The sequence below is a fragment of the Chlorocebus sabaeus genome, chromosome 6 (genome assembly GCF_047675955.1).
Source record: "Chlorocebus sabaeus isolate Y175 chromosome 6, mChlSab1.0.hap1, whole genome shotgun sequence".
In the NCBI taxonomy this organism is placed as follows: domain Eukaryota; kingdom Metazoa; phylum Chordata; class Mammalia; order Primates; family Cercopithecidae; genus Chlorocebus; species Chlorocebus sabaeus.
Window position 1 is genome coordinate 46,413,908 of NC_132909.1, and position 11,507 is coordinate 46,425,414.

Genomic DNA, 11,507 nt, shown 5'->3' on the forward strand with positions numbered 1-11,507 from the left:
TCCTGTCACTCACCCTACGGGATGATTCTGTAGCAAATTCCAGATTGTATTATTTCTTCAGGAACATGTCACTGAAAGACGAGGCTGCGTGGTGGGTCTTTAATAGCTCACACAGAGCGTGGCGTGCTGCGAAGTCGCACACAGGGTTCCCCACTGCTCCCAGGGTGTGGGAGAATGAGGTGTCTCAGGCAGCTCCAGGCGTCTGACCCAGGCTGCTTCTGAGGGGTGCCGGCCCCTCCTCCCTCAGGCTGTCTCTGTGTGTGTCCAGCCCCGCCTCCTTCCTCACATTTCCTGTGAGCTGAACAGCACATGTCACCAGTGAGGCCGACTGGAATTGTGGCTTAGCACAGGCTGTGGGGCTCTCAAGGGACAAAGGTGCCAGCCTTTCTGGAAGCCTTTTTTTTGTTTTTTGTTTTGGGTTTTTGGGTGTTTTGTTTTGTTTTTTTGTCATTTGTTTGTTTTTTGAGACGGAGTCTCGCTCTGTCGCCCAGGCTGGAGTGCAGTGGCGTGATCTCGGCTCACTGCAACCTCCGCCTCCCGGGTTTGAGCAATTCTCCTGCCTCAGCCTCTGGCGTAGCTGGGACTACAGGTACACATCACCACGCCCGTGGAAGCCTTTCTAAGTTCTCATATGGAGGGATGACCACAAAAGAGCCCTGGGACAGCCAGACCTCCTGTGGTCTTGGATTAGAAGTTGTCCCCTCCATGCCCCCATCCGTGTGTTCCTGGGGCTTCCCTGAGGTGTGGCGCACCTGTGTGCTGAGGGCTGTGCTGGTGGTCCCCGGTTCACCCTCTGCCTGGATGCAAACCATTCTTCCTCGGTATCTATGCTAGCTGTGATGCCTGTGGCCTGAGACCAGGCCTCCTCCCCGCTTCGTTTCTCTGAGATTCCAGAAGGACGAGATTAACATTCACATTCCTATTGGCCTATGTGTACCTGATCATGCCTCATGGATTTCCATTCTAAGACCTGAAAATGTTCGGTGTGACAGTGGAGTCAGTTCCATCCACATTCATGTCCCCAGCGGCTGGGCTGGACCTACATGTATACCTGTGCCACACCTGGTCCCACCTGCTAACTTCCTGCCCTGCCTGCCTTTGGAGCAGGCACCTCAGGGAGGTCCCACCTGCTTCCAGAGCGCTCCCTGCTGCATTTACCCCTGCCCTTCTCCTAGTAGCTGCATGGAGGTTCTGCTGTCGACACCCCCCACCCCCACCCAACACCCTTGCCCTTCACAGGCACTTACCGCAGCAATGAAGAGGCCAAACTGAAGCAAGTGAAGTGGGCAGGGGCAGTTGTGTTGGTAGAAAGGGGAGGCAACGCCTGTCTTCGCTGGTGGTTAAGGAAGGTCAGACCCATCTGCATCTATTGAGGGGTCCCTAGTGGAGAAGTGAGAGGCTGCACTTCCTGATGGGATTCCTGCCGCTTTGGGAAAGCCACTTGGCAGGTGTTTTGAGAGGTTTTTTTCGACTGGGAACGAATCCCAAGGGAGAATCCAAAGGATGAGGGGGCCTCAGATGTGCCAGGCTATTCCTGACAGCAAGAGGCTGCAATTGGCCATCGGGCCACAGACGTGGCCCTGGCAAGCCGGAAGAGCTGCCCTAAAGCCATCCTTTGAGGCTGTCATCTGGAGTGGCTCCCCATGTGGAGTCGAAACTGTCTGTGCTGAGATTAGGATCTAGTGTACTTCCCCAGATAGATGGACAGGTGCCAAGGGCATCCCAGAAACAGGGCAAGGGCAGGTGGTCTGTGGGGGCAGTGGCTAAGGGGGATAGAAGACAGCTTGTGAAGGAGCCGCCTTGGATCTTTTTGGTCTGCTTTTCCTCCCGATGTCCTTACCCCTGGCCCCTCCCCTGCCGTAAGGCTTTGATGCTGTCTGCCCAGCTCACTGCCCAGCTCCCTGCCCATTCTTCTCCAGCTTTTTTCTGCTTTTCAGCATGGAGGTCAGTCTCCAGCCCAGGTAGACACAGCTCGTTCTGCTACATCCTTTTTTGACCTCCCTGGGAGGCCACCTTAGGTGCTGCCCTCACCCTGTGGCCTGCCTCTCTGCCCTGAGGGTTCATGCTGGACTTCTCAGGCCTGGAGTCAGAGCGGGAGCCTCCCCTCAGCCACATACAAGTCCTGGCGCCTCTGCCACCCACAGGGCCACCTCCGTGAGAGTGGGAGACCTGCCACTCCTGGGTAGGGGGTGAGTTGCTTGTTAAGGCAGGGTCCCCAGGGCCAGGGTCAGAAGCCAGCTCATGTTTTGCTCCTATGGGACCAACACCAATTGGGTGCTAAGTGTTCCTTGGGACAGACCGTGGCCATCTATAAAGAGGCTCTGTGGAGCATTCTGGCTCAGTGTGCCTGGGCTCGGGGGCAAGGGGTCCGGGCCAGTCCCTTTGCAGGGATTCCTCGCTATATTGCTCAGTGTCTGCCTCCTGGGCCTGGGAGGCCTATGTCTGGAATGCCCAGGTGGCTCTCCCCACACAGTGCTCAGGCTGCTTGACATCAAGACCCCAGAGGTCACAGGGCAGGACAATCTCATCTTGCCCCCATCCTTAGCTCTGCTGACATCACTGACTGCCTTCTGCTGGCTCCAGGGAGTGGCCGCATTGGGCACTCACCCTCTCTCTGTGTCTTACACAACATACATTTATCATCTCAGGCTCTAGGGCTCAGAAGTCAGGTCCAGTCTCACTGGGCTGGGATCCAGGCAGCAGCGGGCTGTGCTCCTCTCTGGAGGATGCGTTTCCTGCCCCGCCAGGTGTTGGCAGAGTTCATCTGTTTACGGCATAGGATTGTAGGTTTCTAGCACCTTACAGGTACAGCAGACGGGCTCCTCTACTCCTCAGGTGAGCGGCTCACACGCTGGGGACAGAAAGGGGACTGCCAAGGATGTAGCATTTCCCTTGGGGCTCCTAGAGGCTCAAGGCCTCTCTGCACACACTTAAGCATGGTTCATGAGGCAGGGGAGGGGCCAGGGGTGAGGATACCCAGTCACAGGGCCCTCAGACCTTCGCCTGGTGTCCCCAGCTCCCACACAGCTTCCAGGAGACTCTTGGGGCTGGCTGTTGGTTCAGCAGTGATTTCTGGGGCACCAGCTCAGTGCCAGACCCTGGGGTTGCCCAGGTGTTCTGTCTCCTCCCTCCTTTCTGGCAGCAGGATGGTGTCTGCCCAAGGACAAGGACACTTTGTGCCACCAGGCTAGCTGGGCCTGGGCAGTGTTCTGCTCTGCAAGGACTGCTGCTTCAGGAGTATGTGGGGAACCAAGGCTCCAAATATACCAGGGTGAGGTCAGCAGGGTGGAGGTGAAGCCATGTGGCAAGCCCAGGGACTGAGTCGGTGCTGGAGTGCCTGGGCCAGGGTGTGGTTGGCCTTGCTATCTGTCTAGGACTGGCCTCCTAACGGCGCAGTCCTCCCCTGCACCGATCCCTGCCCATTGCATGAGGAGTGCGGACAGGACTGCATCTCCTCTCACATCACCCACCCACCCCCATCATGATGCAGCTCGAAGCAGGGTTTTCAGGGTCATTTGGAGCCCTGAATGAGAACATTGCAAGGCAAGGCCGTTGTTGCCAAGGAGCAAATGGGCCCATTGGCAGAGGGGCAGCTTTGTGGGAGCTCTGCAGGGACTGCTGTCGTGGCTCTGTGGTCACTCTGCAACTTTACACCCAGAGGAGACAACACAGGGGAAGGGAGGGAGGGGCAGTGGCTGCCTTGCCCTGGAAGTGGGGCAGAAGAGTAGAAAAGCCAGAATCCATGAGGCCAGCAGAATTAACAGCCCTCAAGGACGTCCACCTTCTAGTCCTGGAGCCCAGGCACGTGGTACTGTACATGACAGATGTGACTAAGGGAACAGTCTGGAGATGGGGGGATGATCCTGGATCATCTGAGCAGGCCCTGCCTAGTCAAGGAGTCCTTAGAGATGGCACCTATCCTGGCTGGGTCAGAGAGATGCCGGGCGAGAACTCGGCCTGTAGCTGGCATAAGGGGAGGGGCTGTGAGCTGGATGCAGTGCCCTCCAGAAGCTGGGAATGGCTTCGGATGACAACCAGCAAGAAAATGGGCCTCATTCCTGCAGTGTAAAGAGCTGAACTCGGCCAGACGCGGTGGCTCACGCCTGTAATCCCAGCACTTTGGGAGGCCAAGGAGGGTGGATCACCTGAGGTCAGGAGTTCCAGACCAGCCTTCAACATGGTGAAACCCCCATTCCTACTAAAAAAATACAAAAATTAGCTGGGCGTGGTGGCGGGCGCCTGTAATCCCAGCTACTCGGGAGGCTGAGGCAGGAGAATTGCTTGAACCCAGGAGGCGGAGGTTGCAGTGAGCTGAGATCATGCCATTGCACTCCAGCCTGGGCAACAAGAGGAAAACTTCGTGTCAAAAAAATAAATAAATAAGAGCTGAACTCTGCTAACACCTGAAGGAGCAGGAAATGGATCCTCCAGAGAGGATCCCAGCCCAGTGAGACCAAGACCTGACTTCCGAGCCCTAGAGCCTGAGATGATAAATGTGTGCTGTGTAAGATGCTGAGTTTACAATCATGTGTTATGGAAACTCATGCCACGCAGTCTTGGCAAGGATGTGGCCTGGTGGGAATGGAATGGAGCAGCCTCCCTGGGGGCGAGGTGACCACCCTGCATGGATGTGAAGCCCCGGCTCCTCCGCGGCTGTCTGTGCATTAGCCCAGAGTCAAGTCTGTCACTGCCGTCAGTTGCAGCCTTGTTGTGTAATGGCGAACAGAAAGTGCCTAAGTGTCCCACAACATTCAAGTCGGGCCTTCCTCACTCTGGAAGGGATGGTGAGCCAAATGAGGGGCTCTGTTTGAGGCTGGACATTGCTGTTAAGTCAGAAAAGGCAAGAACCACGGTCAGTTTGGTTTTGAAATATGTGACAAGTGTAGATGTATACACCTGTATACACAAGGGATATTTTTGGAAAAAAATGCAAGGTAATGCTACAGTGGCTGGGTCAGAGATGCCCATTTCCTTGTGTGCCCTTTTACGCTGTTTTAATTTGTATCATGTGCCTGCTTAACTCCTTTATCATGTTGGGGTGGGGGGGAGTTGTGTAATCTACTCACTGTGGTTTCCTCAGGGCCCCTGGGTTCCCGCCTGCCAGCCAGCCCACCAGAAACCTGTAGCTGCTGGAGGTGGCGGTTGAGCGGTAGGAATTCTTGTTGTAACAATTAAAGGAGTTAGTAATGTGTGGGAAGTGCTTAGAACAAGGTGTGGCTCCTAGCAAGATCCTAAAAGAGTGGGATTACTCGGTCATGGGATGTGTTCATGTTTCACTCTGCCAGACAAAGTCCAGCCGTTTCCAAAGTCGGCTGTACCCCCAGAAGTACCTAGTATTGTCAGTGGGGTGTGTGTATCATATATCCATTTGTGGGTTCAGTTTGAGTTTTCCTAATTATTGATAAAGCTGAGAAGCTGAGCATTAGCGCTGACATTTCATTGCACAGTGCCTGTTCCTGTCTTGTAGCCACTGTGCGCTGGGCTCCTGGTCAGCTGCACTGCTGCACAGGCATTCTCTGTGTGTTCCAGATACAGCTCCTTGGGGCTTGTGGTCTATGCCTTCTCCCACTTTGTGACTTTCTGCTCTCTTTATGGTGTCTTTGGATTCAAATTGACTGGTTTATTATGTATTGAATTTTTTTTTTTTTTAACGGAGTCTCGCTCTGTCACCCAGGCTGGAGTGCAGTGGCGTGGTCTCGGCTCACTGCAACCTCTGCCCTCCCGGGTTCAAGCAGTTCTCATGCCTCAGCCTCCCGAGTAGCTGGGACTACAGGCGCATGCCAGCACACCCAGCTAATTTTTTTATTTTTAGTACAGATGGGGTTTCACTGTGTTCGCCAGGCTGGTCTCAAACTCCTGATCTCGTGATCCGCCCTCGTCGGCCTCCCAAAGTGCTGGGATTACAGGCGTGAGCCACCGCGCCCAGCCTATGTATTGATCTTTTAAGCTTTGTGGATTTTATTCGATGAATTCTTCAGTGTCTCCTCTCCCACTCCCATCAGATGGCAGAGTAGAGGTCATTTTAAGTATCAGGAGCAGCTCTTGTTTCACAAGCATCCTGGGTTTCAGCAGGTGGGTGGATATGTACCATGTACACTGGAGGGTTTGGAGCAGACCGCACACCACACACTGGAGGAGGTCGGACAGCGGGTGAGGATGAGCACTGGGCACCAGGTTGGCCTGGGGAGCAGGTAGGAGACTACATGGAGTGGGGGCTTCAGTGCTGCCAGCTCCTCTTGCTCTGGGGTTGGGGAGAGACTGGAGCAGGCTGGGGTAGGGTGTCCCAGCCTCCCAGGGGAGAAGGGCAGGGACCTGACAAATGGCTTTTTCTTTATTTCCACAGATCCGGAACATGGTGGCGGTGCTGGAAGTCATCTCCAGCCTGGAGAAATACCCCATTACCAAAGAGGCACTTGAGGTGAGTATCCCAGACCCCAGCATTTGGGAGTGCAGAATGGGGGACAGGGGACGGCACCAACCCAGGTCCTTCCCCAGCTTCTAGGAGCGTGTGTCTTTGCTTCAGAGGACCAAGAGAGGCGGTGTGCCCTCACAGCTTGTGCCCCATGATCTTGCTCTCCCGTGGCCACTGCAGTGACCAAGTGGCATTAACCCATCCTACATGCCCAGCACACTTCATGGGCATGTGGGGACATGGGGACATCAGGAGAGGTGTGCTTGGGAGAGGCTCCAGTGAGAGGCGCCGTCCCCAACCCTCCACTTGAAGCAGACCCTCTGTGCTGCCACCTTGGCCACAGCACCTTCTCATCCAGAAAGCCTCCCTGGCAGTGTCCTTACAGTGGCCTTGACAGTCCACAGCCCCCTGGCACCAGGAGCCTGCGGGACAGCACTGCTGAGAAGCCACCTGGGACCCTGAAGGTCTGGGGACTAGGTTTGAGAATTTATATTGTCACAAAGGACCGGAAATCCCCAGAAGTTTTGTGCCAGGGAAGCTGGCAGTTTAGGGCTCAGTGGGAACCAGGTCATTTCATTGTCAGGGCCATTTCCCACCATTTCTGGCTCAGCTCATGGGGAAGTCCCTGTCCCGAAAGTATGTCATCATCTCTCTTTCTGGTTGTAGGAAACACGACTTGGGAAGCTCATCAACGACGTCCGCAAGAAAACCAAGAACGAGGAGCTCGCCAAGCGGGCCAAGAAGCTGCTGCGGAGCTGGCAGAAGCTCATCGAGCCAGCGCACCAGCATGAGGCAGCGCTACGGGGGCTGGCGGGGGCCACTGGCTCTGCCAACGGGGGTGCACACAACTGCCGGCCGGAGGTGGGGGCGGCTGGCCCGCCCAGGAGCATCCATGACCTGAAGAGCCGCAATGACCTCCAGAGGCTGCCCGGGCAGCGGCTGGACAGGCTGGGCAGCCGCAAGCGCCGGGGTGACCAGCGTGACCTCGGCCACCCAGGACCGCCACCTAAGGTCTCCAAAGCTAGCCACGACCCCCTGGTCCCCAACTCATCCCCCCTCCCTACCAATGGCATCAGTGGGAGTCCAGAGAGCTTCCCCGGCTCCCTGGATGGCAGTGGGCATGCAGGCCCAGAGGGCGGCCGCCTGGAGCGTGGCGAGAATGACAAGCACAGTGGCAAGATCCCCGTCAACGCTGTGCGGCCGCACACCAGCTCCCCGGGCCTGGGCAAGCCCCCTGGACCCTGCTTGCAGCCAAAGGCTTCGGTGCTGCAGCAGTTGGACAGGGTGGATGAGACTCCGGGGCCTCCCCACCCCAAGGGACCCCCTCGCTGCTCTTTCAGTCCTCGGAACTCACGGCATGAGGGCTCCTTTGCCCGGCAGCAGAGCTTGTATGCACCCAAAGGCTCCGTGCCCAGCCCCTCACCGCGGCCCCAGGCGCTCGATGCCACACAGGTGCCGTCACCGCTTCCACTGGCACAGCCGTCCACACCCCCTGTACGGCGGCTTGAGCTGCTGCCCAGTGCAGAAAGCCCAGTGCGCTGGCTTGAGCAGCCGGAAAGCCACCAGCGGCTGGCGGGGCCGGGCTGCAAGGCAGGGCTGTCCCCAGCCGAGCCCCTCCTGTCCCGGGCGGGCTTCTCCCCAGACTCCTCCAAGGCGGACAGTGACGCTGCCTCCTCAGGGGGCTCGGACAGTAAAAAGAAGAAGAGGTACCGGCCTCGAGATTACACGGTTAACTTGGACGGGCAGGTGGCTGAGGCGGGCGTCAAGCCTGTCCGGTTAAAAGAGCGGAAGCTCACCTTTGACCCCATGACAAGACAGATCAAACCTCTGACCCAGAAAGAGCCAGTGCGGGCAGACAGCCCTGTGCACATGGAGCAGCAGTCCAGGACAGAGCTGGACAAGCAGGAGGCCAAGGCCAGCCTCCAGAGCCCCTTTGAACAGACGAACTGGAAGGAGCTGTCACGCAATGAGATCATCCAGTCCTACCTGAGCCGGCAGAGCAGCCTGCTCTCATCGTCAGGCGCGCAGACCCCGGGGGCTCACCACTTCATGTCTGAGTACCTGAAGCAGGAGGAGAGCACCCGGCAAGGGGCCAGGCAGCTGCACGTGCTGGTGCCTCAAAGCCCGCCCACAGACCTCCCCGGGCTGACCCGGGATATCACACAGGACGATCTCGACAGAATCCAGGCCAGCCAGTGGCCGGGGGTGAACGGGTGTCAGGACACACAGGGTAACTGGTATGACTGGACGCAGTGCATATCGCTTGATCCGCACGGCGATGACGGGCGCTTGAACATTCTGCCTTATGTCTGTTTGGACTGACCGGCCCGTCAGCCACGAAGTGCATTCCCATCTTGCAGAAGCCGGGCGGGCGGGCGGGCAGGCAGGTGGGCGGGTGGCCGGGGCCCAGCTGCCTCCTGCGCTGGGAACTCGGGGAGTCCGGCCCGGGCAGGAGGGAGGGGGCGGGAGTCACGCGGTCTCTCTGCACTCTTCCCTCAAAACTCTCCTTTTGTGAAATGCTGCTACCAGTTTACTAACAAAATTGCAAAGGAAGGACCGCGTGGAAGGAAGGACGGCAAAGTGAGTTCAGAACTCTATAGCAAACCAGCTATAAAAAGCGTTAGTCCCTCACCCCTGAAGAGGTGCGGACACTTTCCAGCACCTGAAAGCTGGGACCTCAGTTGCAGGCAGGCACAGAAAACCTGTGGAGAGGTTACCTTTAACACAGCAACAGAAGCACGCATCTCATCTCTCTTGCATTTTCTGTTCTTTAATTTGGCCCTGAGTGTCTGTGAGACAGTGGGCCATGCTGCCTCTGTTTGCTCCCTACCCAGCCACTGTCAGGTCAGTGTTGTCCGTCATGTGCCAGAAGCTTCTCAGCTGTGGTGAGCCCACTGGCATTGGGCAGGCAGGCCAGCTGGCCAGCCAGGGTGACCCACACTCCACGGGCAGCCACCTGTTTATATCTGGTTTCAGTTATAACCCCGTTTTTAAAGAAATGCTGCAAAAATTTAAGTTTTTTCATGTTTATTTTAACAACTCCTTCCATCAGACCACCAGACAAAAAACCTTTCCTTTCTTCCTCCCTTTCTTTTTTCCCTTCCTGTACACATCTAGAAAACTTCACCTTTCTAGAGTCCTCCCAAAACAACACAAAAGTTACTGTGGGTGCTACTGGTTTTATGCTGTACTGTGGGGCGAGGGGGAAGACCTGTCTGTACGCTGGAAACACTCATAACCATTCCTTTAGATTCGTTTGCCTTATGGTTATTTGTCATAAACGCGATTTGCAAAAACAAGGAGCCTTAGTGAATGTACAGTACCTAGACTTCTGTGTTCTCAGGATGCAGAAGGGAGCAACTTTGCTATTTGGTCCAGTAAGTGGACACCTTGTGATATAAATGTGGAAATAAAAAAAAAAAACAAAAACCATTTGCACAAACCAGTCTGAGAATCTTTTCTCATTTGGACCTTCACAGCCAAATCAGCCCTTTCCTGGACTGTGGATTACCCAGAAAGACCTAGACCCCAACAGCCGCAATGCAGGGACACAGGACAGGGCACTGTGCCTTCAAGTCCACCTGCTAGCCTGCTGCTGCATTTGGGAGGACCTCCACATTTTATTCATTCAGGGCCACATTAAGGAACGTTATCTTGTCTCACCCAGACTTTACCTGGCCTAGAGAGCAGCCCTCCGTAGGAGGCTCCATAGCATAGGTCTCAGTGACTACCCACACCTTAACAAAATACCAGAGGCTCAGAGCTGTGTGTGTGTGTGTGTGTGTGTGTGTGTGGCAGCCCACCCTGTGGCCCTGGCGCCCGGCTGCCTTACTAGCTGGTTGTTGCTGACTCCAAAAAAAATAGTTCTCCCTTGACTGTAAAGTGATCATCTTTTAGTTCCCCCTCTTCCCTGAAACTGTAGGCTAAGACTTTGGTTTTCTAATTTTTCACTTTGGAATAGGTCATCTTACCCATATCTGCTTAATTTCACAAATGAAGAAACAGCTACACCTTAAGACATGCAATCTCACAGAGCAAGCCAAGGGTTCCTTCCAGCCTGTAAGACTACAGTCAGTCCAGAGCCAGTTTCAGAGCTAGCAGGGATTCCTGGCAAAAGCTTGGTGCAGAATACACTCCCCTCCCCAACAAAAGGCCATGGGCGAAGTGGCTTTGAGGGCAGGATAAGGTTGAACCCAGGCCTGCCACCCACCAGCTGTGTGGCTCTGAGCTCATCTCTTCACTCCTGTGCACATGTCCCCATTTGGGGGGTGAAAATACCTACCCCAGAGTTTTGAAAACTAAAACACAGCATGTCAGTGGAAGTATCTAACACTCAGCTGTGCTGTAGGGTGCCTATATACATTTTCCCAAGTTCACTGTGCCTATGTTTAACAGCTCTGCTGATATGTGGTGTCTCAAGGATGTGACTTTACTCTGATACACACAGGGCACAGCTGGAGGATATTAAGGTGCAGAGCTTGGCCTCCTATCAGCATCTCTAGAACTTTGGGACAGGCTGCAGCTCCCCCCTACCCCTGCCTGCAGGGACTACCATGCCTGTGTCCATGTATCCAGGAGGGCCTAGGGCACTAATGTTACCTGCCTTTGAGAATGCAAGGATAAGCAAAGATACCTTCCAACATTTGGGGGGCCAAGTTGGGTTGCTGCTTTCTACTCTTCTTTGGGACTGGGTCTTGCTCTGTCACCCAGGCTGGAGTGCAGTGGTGCCATCATAGCTCACTGCAGCCTTGGCCTGGGCTCAAGCCGATCCTCCTACCTCAGCCTCCCTAGTAGTGGGGACCACAGGCGTGCGTCACCACACCTGGCTAATTTTTGTATTTTTTGCAAAGACGAGGTTTTGCCATGTTGCCCAGGCTGATTTCCAACTCCGGAGCTCAAGCAATCCGCCCGCCTTGGCCTCCCAAAGTCCTGGGATTACAAGCTTGAGTCACCGCACCCAGCGGGTTGCTGCTTCTAATTTAACAAGTAGAAACACTGTAACGGGGGCCGGGCGCGGTGGCTCAAGCCTGTAATCACAGCACTTTGGGAGGCCGAGACTGGCGGATCACGAGGTCAGGAGATCGAGACCATCCTG

At 55.5% G+C, this 11,507-nt stretch overlaps 1 protein-coding gene across 1 annotated transcript in view; it reads left to right on the forward strand.

The window, feature by feature from the left end:
* Positions 1-9,841, forward strand: part of MED26 (mediator complex subunit 26) — a 53,926-nt gene extending 44,085 nt beyond the window's left edge. The window contains exons 2-3 of the mRNA XM_007995656.3: positions 6,344-6,418; positions 7,079-9,841. Coding sequence (XP_007993847.1) covers positions 6,344-6,418; positions 7,079-8,734 — 1,731 coding nt within the window. The 3' untranslated portion in view covers positions 8,735-9,841. The remainder of the gene's footprint in view (positions 1-6,343; positions 6,419-7,078) is intronic.
* The last annotated feature ends 1,666 nt before the right edge of the window (positions 9,842-11,507 follow it).